Genomic DNA, 27,763 nt, shown 5'->3' on the forward strand with positions numbered 1-27,763 from the left:
GACTCCCGTTGATCAGCTTACTCATGAACCAATCCACGAACAGGAACCCATAAAATAATAAACCATAAAATAATAAACATTAAAATAATAAAACACGACAATCCAGGGGTCTTCTAGTTGTAATCCATCTTCATCTGTATTCTTCTATCTTCTTCCGGGGTCTTCTCCCCGTCTGGTGCCACGCCCTGGTATTCTTTCTTCAGTAGGAGGTCCTTCCTCCTCGGCGTCTGGCTTCAAAATGAGACGACATAGGCTTTTAAAGGCCTATGACGTCACATTTTCGTCATATGGTTCCCACAGCCCTGATTGGGCCGTGAAAACCATGTGTTTTGGTCGATACAAAAAAAATGATGACGTCACTTAAAGGCAATGAAAGCACAGCCAATCAGAATGGCTTTGCTTCAATTGCCTTTAAGATGACGTCATTAAAAGAAACATGGCCGGCCTCACATGGTACGGCAGCCAAGGGGGTATTAGCCCCAACGGTGGTTTGTTTAGGGCTTGCGGGTGGGTAGCAGGAGGCCTTAACCCCTTCATGACCGTAGCGGTATTAACCGCGTTGGTCGTGAAGGGGTTAAGTGCACCTGCAACCCCCCGCAAGCCCTAAACAAACAACAAGGGCCAAATACCCCCCCTTCACCCACCCCCGCTACCCACAATAAACCTGGCACGGCTCTTTAACCCCTTCATTACCTTAGCGGTTAAGCGCTAAGGTAATGAAGTGGGCTTTAATGCATTTTTCCTGCCTCGGATGCATGCCGTGGGGGTCCGGTGCTGGTATTAATGGTGTCAGCTCCGGAGACCCCCGGCATCAATCACAGCCAGGAAAAAGGCCAGAAATTTTTCTAAGTGCCGATCTGCCACTCATCCGCTGCCTCAAAGCAGCAACTTGCCATCTTTGTCTTGCGTGGCTGATTCGCCTGAAATACGCCATTCTAGAGTGGCGAATAGCTCCGCTTAGCTACTCGCCTCTACTAGAATACAGCGTGGCGGAAAATGTTTCATTTTTAGGCGGAAAGTGCCTTCTCGCCTCGCCACTGGCGGAAAAAAAAAACTGCCAGCCAAACTGGCATTTTTTTAATCTTGCCACTTTCTCGCCCCCTACTGAATACGGATAGACTTTTTTGGCGGGAAAGTGGCGAGAAGTGCCTTTCCGCCACTTACTGCAAGATGCCCTAAGTCTTCTATTAAATATAACCCACGTTGCTTTTAGGAACATAAGAGTTCTAAAAAATAGCTCTAGACAAAATAATGTTGGGCAGCAACATTTCCCGTCATTTCTAACCCGGGAGAATAAGAACTCTGTTAAGCGGATATACTTTATGGGAATAGCGTGGTTACTATTATAGGCAACAATTATAGAACAGCCAGAAAACTAGCTTTCTGAGTGATCTAAATTCTGGGTATTAATGGCAAAAGACTGAAAATGTACTTCACCCCCATAACAGAACAGATCCTCCAACCCTACTTCTACCAGAGAAAGGTTCTCCTGAAAACCGCATGCCCCAGGCAGATGACCACAGCTTTGCCCAGTTTTATTTTCTCCTTCGTCTGAAAAGCATTTTTTTAATTCGCCGCCTTTTTGTTTTGCCTGGAAAATTAAAAATGCTTAATGGAAGAGCCGGGAGCAGCCACTGAAGGAAGCATTTAGCTGCAGATTTACATTCACTTTGATTGTACCTTCTGTATTTCTGAGCCGGGGCAATTATTGCCAAGTAATGCCCTGTCCTTGGGAATTATTACTTAAATCAGATGTACACACATTCCCAGCTAGCTCAAACTCCTACACCACCACATCATGAATATATATTTATGTCAAAAAAGAGTGCTACTGGGCGTGGCAAATGTATACAATAAAAAACAGGGGTGCCCAATGCTACATCCAATTGACAAAACATATATGGTAATAAGTATAAAGTTTAAATACTTCAATAAAAATAATAATTACTTGGTTATTTAGTTTAACCCTTTGGCCAAAGCGTCGTAAGCCTACATACCAAACGTCAAGGTATAACCAAAAATGCAGGTCCCACACTACTGTACACTGTGAACCCTTCCCTTTACCTCTGTATGAGGGGAAATAACCATAGTAGATCCTGTTCTTGCAGCAAAGTGAAATACCCCCCAAATTAAAAAGGTGTGGAATCAGATGTAGCCATAAACATGCTCTACATCTGCTAATAAGTTATTTTGGTGCTATCCCTAACAGCAACATTATTGGACTTGTGATTATATCACAGAATAGGAAATAGAACGAGAAGTGAGATACAGATTTAGCAGCTGTTATTGCTCCCACTGGGGCATTGCAGTGGGACACACACAATGCGGCAGAAGCCGCAATTCTAAATGGATTAGCCGTGAGTGAAAAGGTGGCGGGGCTAACGTGTTATGTCCCCCGCTGGCACACACGACAGCAGGTGCAATAACGCCCGCTGCAACTGTAATACATGGTTAATGGAAGTTGATGCATGTGAGTTCATCACTTCTAACTACATTGAATAGTCAGGAAGCAGGAAAATTTAGTGTGCAGTATATACCAATTGTTGTCCTTTGGTGAATAAAGCCTTATAAAAGCTGGTGAAAACTGGAAATCCATCAGCGTGATGTCAATCTGTTCACAATACATGTTAGTGCCGAGATTGATGTTCACAAATTATAAATGGGACCACTGATGTCAGTTGTTAACTGTACGAATGTACAGGATATGCTGCATTCCTAATGTTTAGTTAGGGGATCCTAATAATTAGCTGGCGACCCTCATCAGACTGCTTACTCTGGTTTACTACAGGGGCATCTTTACTACATGAATAGTGCAATGAAACACCATAAGTACAGTACAAAGTCAATGTAACTTTGAATAAATCTGTAACCCTTTTATCATACCCCCACCCTAAGTGAGATAGGGGGTACACTCCTCCTTGGCTTCTTTCATTTGGTCTTGGTGCTGTGACCTGCTGGCAACAGGAGGGCTGAGGGCTCTGCGGTGGTGTGGGGAGAGCCAGGACAGGGAACAGGAGGGACAGATTACCTTGATATCCTTGGATGGTGCACAGTGCCTCCAGCCAGCGAGGATCCCCTGTAGATCTTCAGGGGATGGACCCCCACTGACACTCCTTCATACCAGAGACAGGAACTCACACAAAGCAGGTCTTTTCTATATTTATTCATAGGCAGCTCCAGTACAGAGAAACAGACTTCCATGATCTTTCCTTTCTCCTCTGCCTAAACAGCATGATATCCCTTCCCACCCAGCATGGGGGAAAGGGAGAGACAGTTTCTCATAGGATATTTTCTCTCTAACTCTCTCTCTTGACTAACTGAACTAACTATTTTTGGGAGGATGTCCCAATTTGAATATCGTTGGGGAGTGTCTCTGACTCTGACTCATAGCAAGCCAGAGCCGGATACAGATTGGCCCACACACATCAGGGGGCGTTCCAAAGAATATCCACCCCTTAGATTGACATCCTCAGAGTTGCCAGGCCTGCCCTTGAATACTGATACATTATTTAAGGCTGGAATACACACACACAGACCTAATAAAGGATTTAACCTTTCCACTGCCTGCACTAACAGGACTGACAGAGGAAAGGCCCAGAAACAGAAGTAACTGCCGGGAGGCTATGTTACAAATCTATAGATTGGGAAGATTCTAGAGTAACTAATATATTAAAATGTAAAGAGTATAATTACCTCACTGGTTAAAAACAGTCATTTAACAGCCCTAGGGAATAAGTTACAAAAATGTATTGTAGATTACAGAGTTCAATGTTTAATGAAGGGACGTGTTTTAAAACCTGTAATACCATAAAGGAGATGGTGCTGCTAATTCAGGATGCAATGTAATATAATTATAATATATGCCGTTGAATACAACATAAAAATGCAATTTTAGGGTGTAAAGTTGAGGCAAGCGAGTTTGTATTTTTGTAATCATCACACCTCAGCAATCTGAGCAACATTTAGCCAGCAGCATCACACTAAGGCTTGGATTGGCAAGTTCAGGTGTCGGAGTCTAAAAATGTAAATGCAGTCTTGTACTTTTACTGCTGTACAGATGGTTGCAACTTCTAACAGAAGAATGTGTTTGAATGTTGTAAAAATGCTGTGTGAAAGGCAGCTTGAACTGGTATTTTTATGTGTTTTAGGATTAGAAGGAAAAAAAAGAAAGCGATGCATGAGGAATTATTCAGTATATGTCTATAAAATGTGGTTTCTTTATATCATTCCAAATCCATAGTTTGGTATGATCACCTAGTATATACTACCACTGTCGGTGGGGTTTCTGTTGTGTGATTTTATATGCAAGAGCAAAAGTTAATTCCACCTACTCACAACCCCCTAGCTTTCATATATTGCTACAAAGCATACATATGTATATACACCGTACATGAACTTTAACCCATGTTGTGCTGAAAAAAGGTGTCTAATACAGCAAGCACACGCTTTTAGGGGTCCATGTTGAAATGGACAAGAAGCAAAAAGTGACACAATGTGAGGGCTCATCTGCATGTCATTGCCCGGAATCCCTCACTGTAGTGGAAGCATTGTTGCTAAAACAGGGGTGCTCAAACTGGGGGTGTGGGGTTTTTGTGGTTGGGCGTGGCAGTTGCAGAGGCCCCACTCTCTTCCCTGAGGCATTTAAATTAAATGCCGGGGGACCGCGCGAGGCCTCTGCAACCTCAACTTACCGATATTCTGCTGTCTTATGCTGCAGGGTCATGTGACGTGATGCGTCGCCATAGTAACGCGCATCCAATGACGCTGTCGGGTCATGTGACATCACTTGAAAGGGGGGGGCGAGCGCTGGGGCTGGCAGGCAGGGGGGCGCAGCGCATAAACTTTGCACCCCTGTGCTAAGAGCTAGTGGTGAAAGCCAGGGTTGCAAACCTGTCTGAGATGCCTCTAAAAGAGGTTTGGTCAAATCAGACCGTGAACAAGCGCGTAGCGCGAAACGAAACATGTAGGTCGTTTTTACCTCTGCCTGACCTGTTCCAATTGTAGCGCACTTTCCCCCACCCTATGGGAGATATTTTGGCTACTGAGTGTGCGTGGTACGCTACCTCTGGCTCACAGGAGGCATGAACCTCCACAGCTGGTAGCCTGGGGTGTACCTGATCCGTCTGGTGGCAGTGCCTCCACCTGTGCGGGATCCTACTATGTTGGATAACCCTGTCACAGGACTCAACACAATAATACACACACTGATATAGATAACAGTTTACTGCATGCATATGAAAAAGGAATAACAATGTAACACCCACACCACATAGGCCACCCACGGTCGTAACCCCACAGTGCCCACCAACACAGCGTCCATACCCTGATGGGATATCCCCCCAAAGTACTGAGGTGCCCATGCGCACCCATCCACCCTGGTGCAGCCACAAGCTCAAAGGGGGAGTCGAGGCCTAGCTGGGGCCTATGGGGGACTCCAGCCTTGCTGTGTGCCACCTGACTGCAGCGCCCCTGGTGATGCTGGGGGTTGTAGTTCCCCTGCGGATCTACAAGTAATGGCCGCCGCACTTCATTCTGCGCATGCGCCAGTCTTGCGCATGCGCGATCACGTGCAAGATAGCGGTGCCCTGCAAAGGGGACTGCTGGGAGCCTCCGGTAACTTGTCGTCTCCCGGAGGACTGTGCCGCCTCTCCGTGCCTCCTGGCACTCGCTGGACGCAAACGCCACCTTCCCCTCGCTCTCCCCAACCTCCGTTGCCGCCCAGGAGGTAAGGGGACAAAGGAGACCAAGGGGGACCTCGCCACACAAGAAACCAGCATCATTTTTTTTAAACATTGAGTCACCCTCTTTTGTCTATTTGGACCGGATGGCGGTGCGTCTGCATTTCTTCAATTTTCTCCTGGACTCTGTAGGTGGACTGTTGCCACATCTGTGGCATTACATTTTAGGTGCGCGCTGCACTTATTTTATTTAGTGCTTTCATTTTCTTAAATCCAACAGGTAAGTTCATATTTAAAGCACTTCTCTACTGTATATTACATTCTCAGCTACGTTCTCAGTTAAAACTTCTCTGGAGTGTGTAGTAAATTGCCTTTGTCCTTCTGCTATTTGGACTTTAAAAGAAATATCACGCTCCCCTCTGTCTCTCATCCCCTCTCTCTCACCCTCTTCCCTCCTTTCCCTTTTTGCTATCTCTCTCATCTCTATCTTCTCTGTTCTCCATCGCTCTTTTCTCTCCCATCCTCCCTTTTTTCTCCCTCCCTCTGTCCCCCTTTCTCTCTCATCTGTCCTTCTTCCCTCCCCTCCCACTCATCCAACTTTCCTTCTCACTATCACATTCTCTCTCATCCCTTCTCTTTCTTTTCCCCCGCTCATTCTACCTCCTCTCTCTCTCTTCTCTTTATCTAACCCCGTTTCTCTCTCTCTATTCCTCTTCTCTCTCCCATCCTTCTTTCTTCGCCCCTTTTCTCTCTCACTACCCCTGCTTCCCACCACTCACCCTACTCTCTCTCCATCCTCTTTATTTATCTTCCCCCCCCCCCCCCGGGGCTTCAGTAGTGACAGACAAATGGCTGGTGAGATAGGACTTTATAAAGACAACCGCAATTTCTCTTAGAACACCTGGGGTTTTAGAATATTCCCTTCTGGGTTTAATTGTAGCCGGAAATAATTAAATATATTGTGTGTAATAACAAACCCGTCATTATTAGACTGGCATTTTTGCAGAGAAAATCCATTGTATTAGATTATAGAAGTACTGTATCCTTATTTGTGGAGACTTATAGTGATGAGCAGACAAAAGTTATTTTAATTAGGATACTGTATTATGCTTTAATTAGCATGCTTTAATTGAATTGTATGATAATTACTGTCAATAAAGACTCAGATGTAATTATCAATATATAGATATATTAGCTGGAGCAATCATCTTTTCACAGTGATAACACATTTTATATAAACTGTAAAATTGACCAATGACTATAAAAAGTATCTTGGCTGCGAAAAATGATGTAACCAGATTAGTCGTAATTTCAAATGGATTGATATTCTAAGAAGGAAATACACAGAGTGCATCTGAGATCAGTAAAAAAAAGTATATTATAAATTCAATAAAAAGTAGATGCACACTTACAATGTGGAGCTCATTAGTGAGTATATAAACTATCGCCAAAGATGGAATCTCTGAGAGCAAGTCATCAGTGTTCTCCAAAGTTCCTCTAACGCTAGTTTCTTTCTGTGTGTAGGGAGTTCACGACTCTTCCTTCAAGGTCTCTCACGGTGTATGTACGTCCACCAAGTTCTTGTGTACGGTGCAACAGGATGTTGTGCAACGTAACCTCGCCTTGTTTTGCACTTCATGCTGCATGCAACCCCTGATGAAGCACGGAAGTTCAAAAAACACATTGAGGAGATTCCATCATTGGCGATCATTTATATACTCACTAATACATATACTTTGTATTGAATTTATAATATACTTTTCTTTACTGATCTCCGGTGGGCTCTGTGTATTTCTTTCTTCTATCTTTGGAGATCTGTGATGTGAGGTGTCTGTGGGAGCTTTTGGAGTGCTCCAACACGGAAGCAGCATGGAGAACACGCCGACATCATACATTCTGGAAGCACGAGAGTGGTCTTCTTTCTTACAAATTGATACTGTAGCTCATCACATTGCTGTGTTCTATTTCAAATGACATAGTGAATGAAACAACACAAAGCACATTATTTCAAATGACATCTCCTTCATTATTCTTTTGTATTACCATTACATGCCAATAGTTACTGAACACCAATAGAATATTACATTAAATTAATATGTGCCCTGCATGATCTTCTAAAACTGGATTCTGGGCTCAGGTTTTGGAGCATTGTGATGTAACATGATTTCCCAAAGAACAATCCAAATGTTGTCTATTAGATATATTAGTATAGATATAGTGAGATACAAAAATAAGGAATACAAATCAGTACAATAGCTAGCAGTAATTTGCCAACCGTGCACTTGTACCTCTAGCTCCTTGTTATAATGCTAGCCATGGGGCAGAACCAGGAAAGAGTTAATCCTCATGTCAACCGTTTTCTGGGCATCCTGTCTCCTCCAGACACCTCTACAGTGCTATGGATCATGTGGTGCATTTTTTCCCCTGCCAGTTGTACTTGTCAGCCACCAAGCCAGTTCTTAGCGGCAGTGCTAGCACTGCACCATGAGGACCACCAGAAATAATTAAAAGATCAGAAGATTGAGGCCTGGGCAACAGGCCCTTTAAGGCCCTTGCACAGGCTGCACAGACTATAGTTTCACCCCTCTGTTAGCAATATGGCTAGAGAGAGTTAAAGGAGGGTTATTGCACATGCACACAAGCATTCATTGAAAAGGACAAAGCCCATCCACTAATTTAATCCAGAACCACAGTTTGCTTTCTAAGCATGTATTATGTGATATACTGTATATCACAGACTTCATTTTGTTTCAGTTTTTCATCTTGATCATATACAGATATGACTGAGTAACAGGCATTTTAACTGTACTTGAACCAGGGGGTTCCCCTGAGCTGATCCGCTGTCTTCCGACCACCAGGAGCGCCCGGGTTCCTGAGATATTTGTACTTTTTTTGTACTGTACCATGCTTGACACGCAAAAAGACTACAAATATTACCATGGGGTCACCAATAGAAAGTCACAAGTTTGTGATATTGTTGCAGGTTTTTATTTGTTGCTAACAGAAAGCTGACCTAAGGGGCCATACTGTGTCCGCCGGGCAAGAATACAGCACTTGCTGGGTGGAAAAAATTGCTAGGACTGCATCTCGGGAACCAGGGAGGAGGTTGGGGCATCATCACAGATTGAGTCTGAAGGCCCCACTCTGGTTCAGGCAATATAATACCCACCCCCCTTCCCAAAAAAGAAAACCGAGCAGTGTGAACTGTTGCTTTCATACAATAGGCTAGAACAGGAATGTAACATTGGGTTGTCATAACATGAATAGTTATGTAGTGTGCCAAGCTTAGAAAACAAAAGAAAAATAGAGATTTCAAGCCTTGTCAATTAACACTGGAAACATCTGTTAGTGTATTCTGACCAGAAGTGGGAGAGGACAGTTATGTACAGCATTTAGGGCACGTAACTTCCAAGGTATTATTCATCACACATTTCCACTCTACTGATTGAGATGGATCACTATTGGATAATTTCTGGTTGCATTCGTAATGTGTGAGTACAGTCTATAGCAGGAGTGGCCAACTCCAGTCCTCAAGGGCCACCAACAGGTGAGATTTTAAGGATATCCCTGCTTCAGCACAGGTGGCTCTGTCAATGACTGAGCCACTGATTAAGCTGCCTGTGCTGAAGCTGGGATATCCTTAAAACCTCACCTGATGTGGGATCTTGAGGACTGAAGTTGAGCATCACTGCTGTTATGTGATTTCGAGGGGAAGAAAATCTGATATCACTCCCTCCCCCTCTCTGGGAGCACTCGTGCGTTTATTGCTTATTGGGACTTTATCTCTAAGTGTTGAGACGTTAAAGTTTAAAAACAAATCTCCTAAATTGAAAGTGAGAGTAGAACTCAAAATATCAATTTAGTCCAAATTAAAAAAAAAAAAGCTATCACCTAATACTGAAGGGTTCATTTACTCTGCCCTAAATTAACATACATTTTTGCTGATTTACCTGCTGTGTACTTTTCAGGGAACACACATTTCTTACAAATCACCCAAGAGTGAAGAAAGTAGTGACATGAAAAATGAAAATGTTTCTGCCCTGCAGTCGCAAGTATTTTTGAAGTGAATAAAAACCCACATGTCAAAATGTCTTTTCTGCGGAGGCATAAAAGCGTATAGCAGCTTTTTTCGATGAAGCAATTCAAGAATATTAGATCTCGGCAGTGTTTCTTCCACATTAAGGATTTACACCCAATATGTGTTGCCAAAGTGCCTGAAGGCTTAAAAAAATAAAATGAATGCAATATTTTATGTATTTCATGGAAATAGTGCTCATCTTTAAATTAAATATGTATTTCTCTTCTTGTTTTTAGGCACGATGGGACGGTTTGACAGGTCGGATCACCTTCAATAAAACGGATGGCTTGAGAAGAGATTTTGATTTGGATATTATTAGTCTCAAGGAGGACGGAATGGAAAAGGTAACCAATATTGAACTCTAATGTTCTATTCAATAATTAGACCCTGCATTCCAACCTTTAGATTTGCATTTAAAGGTAGATCTTACGAGCCTCGAGGATTTGTAAATAATATTGTATCCATGTCCTTAAAAACTCTGCTCTGTTTATATTGTTGTATTTTTTTCTCTCTAGTGTCTGTTCCTTTTTTTCCAGCAAGGAAACCTGCAGAGTGCCAAGGCAGTACAATGAATTGCAGTATTGGATAATAGAGACTGGTCCTCTTGACTTCTTTGCTGCCAGAAATGTACTGTAGACCCCTCTAGCCATGTGATGGTTAATAATGGTATAACATTGAGGATGATGTAGTGATTGAGAATAGTGTTGCTTGACCTAACATAGCATTGTATTCTGAAGCTGCAGTGATATCCATGGGAACTATTAGAGAAGTAACTGCCTTCCTGTGGGAACCAAAAGCAAAACAAACCTCAGGCGCTAACTATAAATGGGATTGGTGGGTAATCTTCTTTTCTCCTTAGTGAATCCGCAGTAGTAAACGTTGTTAGGACCACCTTCTCAGACCCCCTATGGGATCTTTCCTAGATCCCTCAAAAGACAGAGAAAACAGGGAAGAAGGGGGGAGCAGGGGTCGGCAGTAAAACTTCATAAGACTCCTAATGGGAACCTACAAATGCTCACACCCTCAATAACATAAACGAGGTGAAGCTTCAAATCCAGCAGTGGGGGTGGGGGGTTAAGAATGAATAATAATATAATACTTACACGGCCATGTGTAAGTACAGGCTCATAAAGGGTTCTTGTCTTTCAAACCACTGCTGGTTTGAAAGACAAGAACCCTTTTTGAGCCTGCTGACCCCCTGCTCCCCCCTTCTTCCCTGTTTTCCTGTGGGAACCCCCAGTTCCTTAATACATGTACTGTACATCCTCCACAAAGGTGGTGCTACTGTACAGTAGCAAATGGACTGAACTGAAATAGGAATATGTGTTAGGGCTTTATCATCCTTCATACACTCACCCTTGACTCAGTGCATTGTTTGTTCTCTGGTTCAAATGCTAATAATTTACCATAGTGTAAATACAATATATAGTTTTTAATGTGTTTTATCAAATAACTGGAAAAAAATTAGATAAAAATAAAAACAATGTGGGAAGTGCAGCTCCTTGGACTGTTTAAAATGAACTATTGCTACATTTTAGTCTGTATGTGGCAAGTGACAGCTTTAATGCTATCTGTCTTTGGCTTTACTACTAAGGGCTCTATGCAGTAAGCAGCGGAAAGGCAATTCTCGCCACTTTCCCGCCTAAAAAGCCTACCGTATTCAGTAACGGGCGAGAAAGTGGCGAGATTCAAAAAAAACGCCAGTTTGGCTGGCGGTTTTTTTTTTTTTTCCGCCGGTGGCGGGGCGAGAAGGCACTTTCCGCCTAAAAATCCAACTTTTTCCGCCACGCTGTATTCTAGTAGAGGCGAGTAGCTAAGCGGAGCTATTCGCCACTCTAGAATGGATTTTGCAGGCGGATCAGCCACGCAAGAAAAAGATGGCAAGTTGCTAATGAGAGGCTGCGGATGAGTGGCGGATCGGCACTTAGAAAAAATTCAGGCCTTTTTCCTGGCTGGGATTCATGCCGGGGGTCTCCGGAGCCGATACCATTAATATCAGCACCGGACCCCCCCGGCATGCATCCGAGGCAGGAAAAATGCATTTAAAGCCCACTTCATTACCTTAGCGGTTAACTGCTAAGGTAATGAAGGGGTTAAACAGCCGTACCAGCTTTATTGTGGGTAGCGGGGGTGGGTGAAGGGGGTATTTGGCCCTTGTTGTTTGTTTAGGGCTTGCGGGGGGTTGCGGGTGAACTTAACCCCTTCACGACCATAGCGGTTAATACCGCTACGGTCATGAAGGGGTTAAGGCCTCCCGCTACCCACCCGCAAGCCCTAAACAACAACCGTTGTAAAAAAAAATACACACAACAGCCCCACACTAACTAAATATATATATATATATATATATATATATATATATATATATATATATATATATATATATATGCAAATATAGCTGTATGCTCTCTATATATAAATATATATATATGACCCCTACAACACATATACCCCCCTAACATACAAAACAGTAATGGGCACAATGACTATTATCCACAAATGGATAATAGTGCAGTTGTCCATTTAAAATACATACAGAACAATAAAGACATTAAATACATATAGCACTCACCCATGTGCGGCTGCCACGATGAAGGCCATCCTCATCTTCATCCTGCCCATGCCCCATACGCTTCTGCAAAACAGACACAAGAATAAAAACATCCAATGTAATGTCCCCTAACCCCTTAATCACCATAGCGGTTATAAACCGCTACAGTCATTAAGGGGTTAACCCACCATCACCCACATACCCTCCCCCACTACCCCCCCCAACCCCCTGAGGCATAACCACCCTCACCCACTACCCACAAGGGAGTCCTACCACATACCCTTGGGGCCAATACCCCCATCCCCCCAACACATACAGTACAATAATGTGCCAAATAACTATTATCCACATAGGGATAATACATTATTTGGCCATTATTAAACACATTAAATACCGTAGTAAAATAAAGAAAATTCTACTAACCTCATCAATAAGAAGGCCCCGTCGCCAGCATCATCCTTGGGGTCCGTTGCCAAAGTATTAAATAGCAAATATATATCAATGCCATTCACATACCAATGAACCCCTTAATCACCTTATCGGGTACTAACCTCAAAGGTAATTAAGGGGTTAAGCCATCCTGCAATGGCAACACCACTTATGCATAACATCCTCAATGAATTAAAAACCAATTTCCTAAACAAATCTCATTTAATCATTCAATCAGAAGCCACAAATGCCACTTAAAACATTGCATTTACAGTGTATACATGTAGCATAACATGTAAACTACATATACACGCTGCAAATCAATGTTAACAATACAATAATCCAACTAAAATAGCCTGACATCACAAGAAGTATATTATGTAATCCAATAAAGTCACCATCAATGAATTAACAGACATGAATTACATCCCTAAACAATTAAAATACCATCCATACCAATTACACAATTAACTATAGCTATCGTTACAGAGAACAAGTTCACAACATACAAAAAAGGACACCAAAAATTACAATATACTAAAGCAAGCCTCTCCATAACCTACAGTACAGCATAGAAGCCCAAAAATTACATCTCTCTAATAATAAAATACATTTAACACACATCTATGCATAGCAGCATAGCCACAATCATTTACAATACAGTAAATCAAGCTTTTACAACAGTATCAATTTTTATCCTGTATGTATATATCTCTCTAGACATACATACATACTGTACATACAGTGGCAAGAAATGATATGCATAAAAAAAATAAACACATGAAAAAGCAAAAAAAAACACAGTTACATTAAATACATTTCTTTATTTAACTTATCATTACTTGACCCCACCGACTCCCGTTGATCAGCTTACTCACGAACCAATCCACGAACAGGAACCCATAAAATAATAAACCATAAAATAATAAACATTAAAATAATAAAACACGACAATCCAGGGGTCTTCTAGTTGTAATCCATCTTCATCTGTATTCTTCTACCTTCTTCCGGGGTCTTCTTCCCGTCTGAGGCCACGCCCTGGTCTTATTTCTTCAGTAGGAGGTCCTTCCTCCTCGGCGTCTGGCTTCAAAATGAGACGACATAGGCTTTTAAAGGCCTATGACGTCACATTTTCGTCATATGGTTCCCACGGCCCTGATTGGGCCGTGAAAACCATGTGTTTTGGCCGATGTAAAAAAAATGATGACATCACTTAAAGGCAAAGAAAGCACAGCCAATCAGAATGGCTTTGCTTCAATTGCCTTTAAGATGACGTCATGAAAACAAACATGGCCACCCTCACATGGTACGGTAGCCAATCAGAGCGTGGGAAGTCTATCCCTACTCTGATTGGTTCAAGTACCATGTGACAGGCTTTCAATGACGTCATATCCGTTCTTCCCCAAGCCTCTGTCACATGGTCTACTAGAGCCAATCAGAGTTGGGATTGAGTTCCCACGCTCTGATTGGCTGCCGTACCATGTGAGGCCGGCCATGTTTCTATTAATGACGTCATCCTAAAGGCAATTGAAGCAAAGCCATTCTGATTGGCTGTGCTTTCATTGCCTTTAAGTGACGTCATCATTTTTTTTTATCGGCCAAAACACATGGTTTTCACGGCCCAATCAGGGCCGTGGGAACCATATGACGAAAATGTGACATCATAGGCCTTTAAAAGCCTATGTCATCTCATTTTGAAGCCAGACGCCGAGGAGGAAGGACCTCCTACTGAAGAAAGAAGACCAGGGTGTGGCCGCAGACGGGAAGAAGACCCCGGAAGAAGGTAGAAGAATACAGATGAAGATGGATTACAACTAGAAGACCCCTGGATTGTCGTGTTTTATTATTTTAATGTTTATTATTTTATGGTTTATTATTTTATGGGTTCTTGTTCGTGGATTGGTTCGTGAGTAAGCTGATCAACGGGAGTCGGTGAGTGGGTCAAGTAATGGTAAGTTAAATAAAGAAATGTATTTAATGTAACTGTGGTTTTTTTTGCTTTTTCATGTGTTAATTTTTTTATGCATATCATTTCTTGCCACTGTATGTATGTATGTATGTATGTATGTATGTATGTATGTATGTATGAATGTCTAAAGAGATACTGTATATACATACAGGGTAAGAAATGATAGTGTTGTAAAAGCTTGATTTACTGTATTGTAAATGATTGTGGCTATGCTGCTATGCATAGATGTGTGTTAAATGTATTTTATTATTAGAGAGATGTAATTTTTGGGCTTCTATGCTGTACTGTAGGTTATGGAGAGGCTTGCTTTAGTATATTGTAATTTTTGGTGTCCTTTTTTGTATGTTTTGAACTTGTTCTCTGTAACGATAGCTATAGTTAATTGTGTAATTGGTATGGATGGTATTTTAATTGTTTAGGGATGTAATTCATGTCTGTTAATTCATTGATGGTGACTTTATTGGATTACATAATATACTTCTTGTGATGTCAGGCTATTTTAGTTGGATTATTGTATTGTTAACATTGATTTGCAGCGTGTACATGTAGCTTACATGTTATGCTACATGTATACACTGTAAATGCAATGTTTTAAGTGGCATTTGTGGCTTCTGATTGAATGATTAAATGAGATTTGTTTAGGAAATTGGTTTTTAATTCATTGAGGATGTTATGCATAAGTGGTGTTGCCATTGCAGGATGGCTTCACCCCTTAATTACCTTTGAGGTTACTACCCGATAAGGTGATTAAGGGGTTCATTGGTATGTTAATGTCATTGATATGTATTGGCTATTTATTATTTTGGCAACGGACCCCAAGGATGATGCTGGCGACGGAGCCTTCTTATTGATGAGTTTAGTAGAATTTTCTTTATTTTACTACGGTATTTAATGTGTTTAATAATGGCCAAATAATGTATTATCCCTATGTGGATAATAGTTATTTGTTACGTTATTGTACTGTATGTGTTGGGGGGAGGGGGTATTGGCCCCAAGGGTATGTGGTAGGACTCCCTTGTGGGTAGTGGGTGAGGGTAGTTAGGCCTCAGGGGGTGGGGGGGTTAGTGGGGGAGGGTATGTGCGTGATGGTGGGTTAACCCTTTAATGACTGTAGCGGTTAATAACCGCTATGGTGATTACGGGGTTAGGGGACATTAAATTGGATGTTTTTATTCTTGTGTCTGTTTTGCAGAAGCGGATGGGGCATGGGCAGGATGAAGATGAGGATGGCCTTCATCGTGGCAGCCTCACATGGGTGAGTGCTCTATGTATTTAATGTCTTTATTGTTCTGTATGTATTTTAAATGGACAACTGCACTATTATTCATTTGTGGATAATAGTAATGTTGCCCATTACTGTATTGTATGTTGTGTATTGCTGCTATGTTTATTGGGGGCATTTGTCCCCAATAAACATGCTATTATGCGTTAACCCCTTCATTGCCTTAGCGGCTATCCGCTATGGTACTGAAGCAGCATTAATGTATTTTAACAATATTGTGCGGGAGCAGGGGGCCCCCTGAGCTGAACCGCATTTATTTATGGCTCAGAGACCCCCTGCTTCCCGAGTTACAGGCCCCGGTTTGGGGCATCGGTTACAGTGTGGACGCCATGTTTATTGCGGGCACGTAGCGTATGGGACGCTATAAACATGGCGGCGACACTGCCCATCCGATCACACATACCGGGGCCTCTAACTCGGGAAGCAGGGGGTCCCTGGTCCACAAAGTGATCCGGTTCAGCTCGGGGGACCCCCTGCTCACTGTACAGTATTATTAAATAAATATTAATGCTGCTTCGCTACCATAGCATATACCCTGTAAGGTAAGGAATGAGTCTTTATTGATATGTGTGTTTTACTCATAGTGTAGATGTTCAGAGGGTCTCCGGAGCTGAAGCGCTTTTGTTTTAGGTCCGGGGACCCCCTGCTTCCCAAGATACAGACCCCTTTATGGGGTGCCGGTATCCCTCTGCTTTGTTTACATTCTGCGGTCACGTGATCGGGACCCTTAAATGCAGAGGGATACCGGCACCTCATAAAGGGGTCTGTATCTCGGGAAGCAGGGGGTCCCCGGACCTGAAACCAATGCGATTCAGCTCCGGAGACCCTCTGCACATCTACACTATGAGTAAAACACACATATCAATAAAGACTCGTTCCTTACCTGCAAGGTTTGCATTAATAGTGAGGTTAAAGTGACCACCAGTCTAGGACAAGTGGTTCAGATGATCTCAAAGAGTGCTGCAAATGTAGGCACCTTGTAGGTGGCAGTGCTACTTAAATAAAATGTTCTATTAACAGGGGTTCATAAGAATTCCTGGATTCCCCAGACATCCCTAAACGGTTCCCTGCAATTTTCAGGCAATTAGTTAATTGTACCAAATAAAGAATAATTTACAATGCATCTGATCTGAGACGTGCTATTAGAGAGGGTTGGGGTTCTTTATGTAGCAGGGTACATGCCTCTTCCCTGACAGAGGTCCCGTTGCGTGGGAGGGTTTGGTAAGCTGTGTCGGCCATGTTGTGGTTGGCCATATGGACTGTGTGTAAGGCAGCGGCCATCTTGAGGTTGGTGATGCGGGAAGGGGAGGTCGTGTCGTTCAGGATTTCCTCCACGGACTGGAGGTGGCGTGGTCAGTGCTGACGGAGCCGGCAAAGGGAGACGTAGTGTCCGGGGAGCTAGTCATCCCCCTAGACTAGCCCTAACCATTCCCCGTAGGCCCCAGGTAGTTTCCCCTACATGGTAGGGGACGTATTGTAGGGCCAGCCGTAGTAAGGGACTTGCCCCCTAGTATACAGACGACTCAGCGGAGCAGACGGAACCACAGCGGAGGATACCTCAGGCCTGGCGGAATCACTTATGCTGTGCTACTGGACATAAGGCAAGAAGGGGATGTGTTGGAGGACCTGCATCGTGAGACCACACTTGCCGCCTGTCTACAAATCCCCTGCTGTACTTAAGTAGCCAGGAAGGTTCCACCACGTGAACCAACATCACACCGGGAGGGTAGCGCTACCCTCACATATATCTAAATGGGACTCTTTTGACGGACCATTGGGTTTTAGGTGCCCAGGGCACCTTCAGTACTTTGGGGGATGGTTTTTGTGATTGTGTATACTGTATTGCTAAGACTGTGGGACCATAGTAAATAGGTTGTATAAACTCTGTTGTGATTGTGGTTATTGGAGGGCTACCAAATACTGCTGCGACACACTTTATTCGAGCAAATACCCAGTATGTACCTGGCAGATACCTGGAATGCGCCGCTCCTCACCTCTGACAAGCCCCGTTGCATTTGCCTTCCCAGCCTGGGTTCATGCCTGGCTGATGGGCGGCTGATCTGTTAAATGATAATGATTAGGATTTAATAGGCTGCAATGCTTCGCGTGTCTACCAGATGGCATAAATTCATGAATTGTAATGCAGTATATATATATATATACTGTGCAGTATTGCAGCCAGCGGGAATAAAATGCTTCAATCCCTGCCTGGAAAATAACTCAATGCACTCGGGCAGAAAACAGTCACAAACTTCAATACACCCGGGTATACCCGAATTCGTTGGACTAGCCGAGCTCGAATAAAGTGTGTTGCCAGTGTAGGTATACCGGTTCCCGTGAGGGGCTATCCAGCCAACGCAGGGATCCTCATGGATGGAAGTGCTGCACCAGCCACCCCACACTCTGCAAGCGTGGAGGCTTGGGCCTCTACTTGGATGACATCAAAGTGTTTGAACGGACACTGGAAGAACACAAAGAGTGCCTCTTGAAGGTCCTAGACCGATTGAAGCAGGAAGGCCTGAAGCTGTCCCTTGATAAATGCAAGTTCTGCCGATCATCGGCCACCTGTGTATGTATGTATGTCTTTATTTATTTAGCACCATTAATGTACATAGCGCTTATGGGGCCATATCGTATCCGCTGAAGTGGTGGCAATGGATACTACCAAGGTGGAAACAGTAGTAAACTGGCCTCGCCCTGAAAATGTGATAGAACTCTGCTCCTTTCTGTGGCTATTACTGGATGTTCGTCGACGGGTACACTTTAATCTCCAAAGCTTTGAACAGTCTGTTGAAAACCTGTCACGGGGACCCTCGCTAGAAATCCGTCAACCCCAAGAACCCTTTCGGTGCTAAATGGACTCCCGCCTGCAAGGAGGCTTTCGCGAAATTAAAGAACCTCACTGATGCTCCTGTCCTGGCATACTGTATACCGACAAAGACCAGCCGTATGTGCTGCATTTGGACGCCAGCTATGATGGACTGGGAGCGGTGTTGCATCAGAAATATCCTACTGGGCTGCGGCCTGTCACCTATGTAAGTCGCAGCTTGACTCTGAGTGAAAAGAACTATCCGGTTCACAATTTAGTATTTCTGACATTGAAGTGGGCCATTGTGGATAGGCTCCAGGACTATCTCTATGGGGTACCCTTCAAAGTAAGGACGGACAATAACCCACTGACATACATTTTGACATCAGCCAAATTGGATGCCACCGGTCACAGGTGGTTGGCTGACCTGTCCAATTACATCTTCACCCTGAAGCATAAGCCGGGGACTAAGAATATTGGGGCCGACGCTCTGTTCCGAAGGCTGGGGTTGGGGCCCAGGTCTGAAGATGGTGAATGGGAGGAAATTCCGGGTCCCGGGATCTGTGCCATGTGTTCAACAGCTGCCATTTTGGATGGAAATTGGCCTTCTCTGAGTTGCGAGTGGCGGACTCTCTGGGATGTTAGTCCAATGCGCTCCCAGCTGCGAATTGCTACACAGAGGCACTATTAAGGGCAAATGGACCCAATATAAGATGGAAGAATATAATTGAAACACAGATGGCTTATTCCGTGTGCGGTCCCCTAAGGCACTGTAAGAGGGGTTAAGGCTGCACTCCACAAATAGAAAAAATGCATACAATTTACCGGTGCTGCTGGTTCAAGGAAGTACCTGCCATAAAATCCAAAGTACACTGAGGAAGAGAAGGGATCCAGCGCTCCACGTATTTCTGAATAAGAAAATTTATTAGTGCCACACAACGTATCAACCTTATGGTCTTTATCAAGTGCCTAGTCACTTGATAAAGACCATAAGGTCGATACGTTGTGTGGCACTAATACATTTTCTTATTCAGAAATCCGTGGAGCGCTGGATCCCTTCTTTTCCTCGGTCCCCTAAGGCAGGCAGTACAGAAGAAGAACTCTACGTTAATTAAATGTGCTCTGGGACACACAGTGGGCCCTCTCATGAATGAATGGGACAAATTCCAGTTGGACAAAGGGTTACTAGACAGAGTGGTCCTTACCATAATCATCCGGATAGGCGGCAGCTAGTCCTTCCAAGAAAGCTGCAGTACATGGCGTTGAGATCATTACATGATGACCATGGACACTTGGGCGTAGACAAAACTGTCGGACTCATGAGGGATAGTTTCTACTGGCCAAAAATGAGAGAAGATATGGAACGTCTTTTTCGGAGATGTTTGAGGTGCATTCAGAGGAAAACACTGCTTATATGTGCAGCTCCAATGTACCATCTCAAGAGTTCTGGTCCTATGGACCTCGTATGTATGGATTTCCTGTACATAGAACAAGACTCCAGGGGCATCGGGAATGTGCTATTAATCACCGACCACTATACTCGCTATGCTCAAGCCTTCCCCACTAAAGACCAAAAGGCTCTCATGGTTGCTAAGGTATTGTGGGAGAAATATTTTGTTCATTATGGAGTACCGAACCGCATGCACTCGGACCAGGGTCGTGACTTTGATAGTAGGCTTATAAAGGAGCTACTGAAGTTGCTTAACGTTGAGAAATCCCACACAAACCCCTACCACCCGGAGGGTGATGCCTTGCCTGAACGGTTCAATCAAACCCTGCTGGACATGCTGTGCACTTTGAAAGACTTTGAGAAGGTGAGCTGGAGCAAGCATGTGGAGCATCTGGTACATGCCTATCTTTGCACCCGTCATGAGTCCACTGGATTCTCACCATATTTTATGATGTTCGGCAGAGAAGCCAGGCTACCGGTTGACACTATCTGGCTATCTCCACTGATGGAGTGCCCAATGGGGCACACTAACAATATGTAAAATGACTGAAAATCAACCTGCAAAGAGCATATCAGCTAGCAGAAGGGACCACTGCTAAGCTGAATCATAATAACAAACGAAGATATGACTGCAAGGTACGTTATCGGGAGCTTCGTCCTGGAGACAAGGTCCTTCTGTGAAATCTGGGAGTGCCAGGGAAACACAAACTGGCTGACTGATGGAGAGAGAGCCCATTTAAGGTTGCCCCCCTGGTCTGCAGTGCGTTGCCCTTGTCATCATGGGGACGGGACCTAACACCGATCCTTACAACCATCTATTGACCATTCCTCAAGTTAGTGAGCCTGTTCAATCAGATTCTTCTCCCACTGTGTAGGAGGTAATTGAAGATGAACCTATCGCTGGGCCTAGTGATCTCTTGCCTACTGCATCTGGTACTGCCACTCAAGTTCTAAAGCCTGAAAGCCCAGCATTCACCCCAAAGGGTGACAATGACAATAACAATGACATTTGCTCTATGAGAGGGCCAGGGCATCAAGCCGCTGGAAACCTCTCTGACCATGAAAATGAAGAGGAGCTTTCAAGATTAACAAACGTACCAGCTCCTGAATTAAGAAGTCAGAGAACAATGCGACCACCAGATAGAATGTCATATGATTCAATAGGGCAACCCCACTATGAGAATCAGCAGACGTCTAGGGACAGATTTGTGTCTATTATGTCTGTTTTGATGGAAGTATATCATGCCATTTAAGTTATGCTGTATAAAAGTTGAGTTATATTGTTCATGCAACTGTATATTTTCCATTATATGTGTTGTGTTATGAGCACTGTGTGAATATATTTTCTCATGCAGGGACAATGAGGTCTTTGCCAGGGGGAGAATGTAGCAGGGTTCCCTCCCTTGCCTCCTCCCGTACAGTGGCCCCATCACGTGGGAGAGTTGGGTAAGCTGTGTTGGTCATGTTGTGGTTGGCACAGCCACATACATATGGATTGTGTGGAAGGCAGCAGCCATCTTGAGGTTGGCACTGCAGGAAGGGGAGGTCGTGTCGTTCAGGATTTCCTCTGCAAACTGGAGACGGCGTGGTCAGTACTGATGAGCTGGCGAAGGGAGAGGTAGTGTCTGGGGAGCTAGCCAGCCCCCCTGGACTAGGCCAGAGCCGTTCCCCTTAGGCCCCAGGTAGTTTCCCCTACAGGGTAGTGGATGTATTGTAGGGCCGGCCGTAGTAAGGGACTTGCCCCTTAGTATATAGACGACTCAGCGGAGCAGACGGAACCGCAGCACATGATTCCCCAGGCCTGGCGGAATCACTCACACTGTGCTAACGGACATAAGGCGAGAAGGGGATTATGTTGGAGGCCCTTCATCGTGGGACTACGCTTGCAACTTGTCTACAAATCCCGTGGTGTACTCGAGTAGCCAGGAAGGTACCACCACATGCACCAACACCACACCGGGAGGGTAGTGCTGCCCTCACATATATCTAGGTGTGACTGTTTGGATGGACCATTGGCTTTTAGGTGCCCAGGGCACCCTCAGTACTTTGGGGGATGGTTATTGTGATTGGGTAAACTGTATTGCTGAGACTGTGGGACCATAGTATATAGGTTGTATATACTCTGTTGTGATTGTGGTTATTGGAAGTATACCAAATAGGTATACCGATTCCCGTGATGGGCTATCCCACCAACGCAGGGATCCTCACAGGTGGAGGCACTGCACCACCCACCCCAGGCTCCGCAAGCGCGGAGGCTTGGGCCTCTTGTTAGCCTAACAGTTAGCACCATAACACCCGTAACACGCATATCTCCCTGAGGAGGAGTGAAGGGGTGTTACACTTATAATGCATCTGATCTCAGGTGCTATTAGAGAGGATTGGGGCTCCTTACAATGCATCTGATCTCAAATGCGCTATTAGGTTGGGGTTCCCCAGAATTTTGCAATACAATTATAGGGTTCCTTAAGCAAAAAGAAAGGTTAAAAAATGCTAACACCTTTTTGTCTGCAATATTGGTTACTCCAGCATAATATGTAGACTAGGTGAGCTTTTTTACAGTTTATATATTAATTAAAATTAATCTTTTGAATCTCCCCTGGCTCTGCTCATTTTTCTCTTGCCAACAAGTTACTTGTGATCTACAGCTGTGCTTTGCCACAATACAGTATCATCCACCTTTCAAATAGGTATTAAATAACCAAATGTTTACCATGGAGTTTTTGGCAGGTCAGCTTACCTTGAGACTTTATATTTTCCTTAGATCTGCCTGTTGTAAATTCTATTTTAGATGGTAAAATTACCCATGTTACTCTGCCTCTAAATTTTTATTGAATGTCATCAACAATTTAATCAACCCATACCACCTTACACCATTAATGTATGGCAAAGTGTTTTCTTGACAAGACGGGAGTACATTTACATAGAAAAATCTTTGACCCGATTTTCATGATTAATTACTTCTCCATTATGGAAAATGCACAAAACTGTTCATACGAATATATTTATATATATATATATATTCCTGTATAGTATTCCTGAAGAAAAAAATATAACCAATACAGTACAGTATTATTAAATATTTCTAAAATGTTGATGACATTTCTATGTTTATTATTGATCCTAGTGTTCTAATGTATACTTTAAAAAATGCTAAACATTTTTAAAGCATTAAACAAGCAGGGTGGAATTAACAATCTGTTATTGGCTGTTTAGAGGTGTCAGCTAATTAACACTATTTATACTTAAACTGTTGGTAAAATAGAAAGCTTAAAGGGAATTTATGCACATGCAAAATAGCTGATAAGCAGCCCAATAAATAAATAGCCCCGTAAAGGAGCAATTTATTAAACAAATGGTTTGTATCATGTTTAGAGGATAGCTAAACAAAACTCAATGTATTTGTAAAGTCCCGTCTTACATCTATTCATTCATTTGTCATCCCAAAACCTGGAGTGGCTGAGGTTCCCTAAGATGAATGTTAAAAACCACTCCATCAAACCTGATGATTGATGCCTTCTTACTAATTGACACAAGTTTAATTATTTTTAAACCGGTTTGCACTGAAAATGCCTGTAGATATGTTAACCTAAGATACAGGGTGGGTTTCATTTTTCTTATTTCTGTTTTATCACTTTCTTAGACAGTACTCTCCCCGTTTTACTAGTTGGTTCCACGATAACGTTGAACAAGCATTAATCTGATTATGTTATCGTCGGCATACAGTAGATTCAGACGACGTTGGTAATTACACTCTCAGCCCCTTCCATCAAATGACATTTGTATTGTTTCTCTGATTTTTTTAGTTTTTTGTTTAAAAGGCATCACTCATCAAGGTGTGTCCCATTGAACATATCACTGTTTTAGTTCATGACGTCTTTGGTGACTGTGTACCTTTAAACACAGACTCAATATACAATGTGTTTGACTACTTCAGTTTGCCAATGCTGCATACTTGACGGTATTTATCAATGTTAAATTTAGATTTAAAGGTGATTCCTCAAAATTCTCAAAATAATATACAGTACTCAAAGTATACAATAATAATAATAACAATAATAATAATAATAATAAAAAAGAAAAACACAAAAATGAAACTGAGGAAACTACCCTTATCTACTGTACTACCACCAATCACGTCCTTCTTCCTGTTTTCTTAGGCCGCGCTTATAGTGCCGGCGACAGTTGCGCGATGTCGAGTCAAAACAAATATATTGGCACCGTTGAGTGTGCTTATCGTAGGAGTGGCGCAACGGAGCAACAGCTTGGTCGTGTTCGCTGGAAGTCATCTCAATTTGATTTTTCCAGCGACCGCAGCGTGACGTCCGCGTCGCCGGCACTATAAGCGCGGCCTTAATCTGGAGACTAACAGGGAAGTACACAATTAATAACAGAAGCCCCCAGTAGGTGGAATGACCGGTATTCAGAGCGTAGACAAAAAATGGGTCTGGATAAGAGTAACGCCAAGACTGGCAGAACGTCACACATGAACGTTATGCTACAATAACGTGACATTAAGCTTATGCTAGTGACATGTATTTCAGAAGTTGTTTTTGCATATAATTAGCTGTGAAGATACTGTGTTAACTCATGGAACATAATGTCTATTCCTGTTTAGGTCATTATGGGCCCTAAATTAGCGGACCTTTAATTATCAGCCCGTATGCATGAGAGTTCAGTAAAGGTGGCAGGATACACTGCAGCACAAGAATAATAGATGATCACCAATGGGATAAAAAAAAATGTTATTAAACAATTGTATAAAACAAATGTTAGTGTATTTTGCCAACACCTTTAATTGAGTCTTTTGTTCACTTTCTCAAGGCTGCTGGGGAAACATCTAATCAGTTAAATAAAGTTTGGAAGAAGGTTTGTACATTGTGTGTAGAAAACCCTCAGGCTGTGTTTTCAACCCTAACTTTGGGATACTGTATGTCAAAATAATCATTAATTACAGTTTATAGACAATATTGATTCTCAGAATATTCTCCCTTGTGAAATGAATATTTCGTTTCAGATATTCTGGAGGTTTTTTTTATACATGGTTAAAGTAATGAAAAAAATGAAAAGCTTGTTTTTTACAAAGTCAAAGTAAGCCTAGGAAGATGACAGTATTTTGTCTGTGTTATATTGTCTTAGCATTATTAAGAAAATCCATTAAGTGTATTGGGTATATCTACAGTTATTACTCTTTCATGATTTTCCACTTCACTATAACTACCTGGGGCACAATACAATTATGTGTTCATGTTCATTAGATCCTCTTATGCTCCATTGGCTCTAATCAGTATAAACACCTCAAGGCCTGTCTTAAAACACTATAACTATTGAGTTGTTTTTTTTAATCCTTCTTGTTACAAATTAGGATTTTACCTAAAAAGAATGTTCTATTTTGTTAGTAAAACAATTTCTTCAAAGGGCAGGTCTCCTCTAAGATAGAAATACAAAGGAGCGCTACTCACACGTTCATAATGCAGTTCTGCATTTAATGTGACAGCCAAGAACAGTGAGAAGACAATGTTTCAGATTCCATATGGGATCTGAAACGTTCTTTCCACTGTTCTTGGCTGTCATATTAAATGGAGAACTTCACTGTGAACTTGTGAGTAGAGCTCTCCTTTGTATCTCTGGCTTAGAGGAGACCTGCACTTTGAAGACATTGTTTGTCTATGTTGTGCTGGCTGTACAAGCAGGATACTCCTCACCTGAAGCTGTTTCTCCGCACTTTGGAATTGTACCACTTTGTTAGCAGTCTGCGGTCTACTAAAAAATGCCATGAACATTTTCTAGGCCATTCTCACCCACTTGTACAATGCATTTTGCAAGTAACAGAGTACAGGTGCAAAATTACCAACGCTGTATAACTTATTCTTCAAGCATTCTCTATACAGTTAAAGAACTCCTATTTGCAGATAGAAAATACTAATACTATGGGATTTAAAAAAAGGTTCAGTGTGGAGAAGTCTGCTTGAAAGTGTCATAAACTTGTCATTAAACTGCAATGAGACAAATGAGAATTATGATGATGACGTTCATATTGTTGTAAAACCCTATATTTTTGTGAGTGTCAATGAGAAAGATAGGCCCTTAAACAGTTCACTAGACTTTGCTATTCCATAAGACACCTTCCAGAGCTACAAAATACAGTACCTTGCCTTCCATTCAAATGAATTGGCTGGAACGTGTCTTACGGTATACAAGCACTTAGTAAACATGGGCCTTCATTTCCTTAGATCTTGTTCATTGAACGTTGTTTGTGTAAAATTATATACCTGTTTAATATTGTCTTCCAGATGTAGCCAATGTTATTGCAAACGCTGGTGCACTGCAGCGGGGGCATGCAATATACACCAGTGGAACAAGCGGACATTTTTTGGAATCAGGCGGATGCAAGGAGGGATTGGGGCTTCCGCGCTTTTGCACATGGCGGTGTGTGCCAGCAGTTGCAATAATGATGGCTATATCTGCATGTGCTTTGATTGTTGTGGTTAATGATGGGTGAATATTACCAGACACAGTCATCATTCAGTTGATTTATCCCCAACAACAATCCATAGAAATCCTACTCATTTTAATCAAAATATGTGAAATTCCAAAAATCTATAATAGATCTCACAGAAAATAAGCTATAGACCAGGGTGGCCAACTCTAGTCCTCAAGGGCTACTTATAGGTCAGATATTAAGGATATCCCTGCTTCAATACAGGTGGCTCAGTCAGTGTCTCAGTCATTGACAGAGCCACCTGTGCTGAAGCAGGGATATCCTTAAAATCTGACCTGTTGGAGGCCCTTGAGGACTGGAGTTGGCCACTCCTGTTATAGACAGTACGCATACATTAAGAATGCAACGAGAAATGATCCAATGGTGATCCATCTCAATCAGTAGAGTGGAAATTTGTGATGAATAATACCTTGGAAATTATGTGCCCTAAATGCTGAACATAACTGCCCTCTCCCACTTTTGGACAGAATACTCTAACAGATATTTCCAGTGTTAATTGACAAGGCTTGAAATCTCTATTTTTCTTTAGTTTTCTAAGCTTGAAACACTACATCACTATTCATGTTATTTTCATGTGTTAATAAGTACTGTACTCCGTATACTCTTTACTTAGATTCATACCACTGCCAAACGTCTGTGCACTAAATATAATGAGCATAAAGGCTTAACCGTAACGTGCGGTGTATTGAGAAATATGGACTGCCTCATCTTCGTAGTTTAGGTATTTACTTTATTTTGACACTAGTTTGAACTAACCCTATTATGGAAAAGGTGCGTGAGGACTTTGCAGTAGTTCGAGACAGCGTGCCAATATTTACATAATTTATGTAACTTTCATGGTACAGTAAATAAATAAAAACCTCAAATGGGAAAATGCTGCACAGCCATGGTAAATATTGTTTTTTTCCTAGCATATAATACAGGCCACATCTGTACTCTCAGGTTACTGAAATTACATTTAACTCAGTAGTCATATTATTGCAATTCAGGCACTTGCAAGTTTTACACACAATTCCAC

General features: G+C 42.6%; 1 protein-coding gene across 6 annotated transcripts in view; it reads left to right on the forward strand.

Moving 5' to 3' along the window:
- GRIK1 (glutamate ionotropic receptor kainate type subunit 1) overlaps positions 1-27,763 on the forward strand; it is a 376,065-nt gene that overhangs the window by 269,482 nt on the left and 78,820 nt on the right. For 4 of the 6 annotated variants that reach the window (XM_075593906.1, XM_075593911.1, XM_075593907.1 and 1 more), the window contains 2 exons: positions 9,993-10,100; positions 25,068-25,112. In XM_075593906.1, the coding sequence (XP_075450021.1) occupies positions 9,993-10,100; positions 25,068-25,112 (153 nt within the window). The remainder of the gene's footprint in view (positions 1-9,992; positions 10,101-25,067; positions 25,113-27,763) is intronic. The other 2 variants (XM_075593909.1, XM_075593910.1) reach the window with 1 other exon arrangement.

The sequence above is a fragment of the Ascaphus truei genome, chromosome 3 (genome assembly GCF_040206685.1).
Source record: "Ascaphus truei isolate aAscTru1 chromosome 3, aAscTru1.hap1, whole genome shotgun sequence".
NCBI lineage: Eukaryota > Metazoa > Chordata > Amphibia > Anura > Ascaphidae > Ascaphus > Ascaphus truei.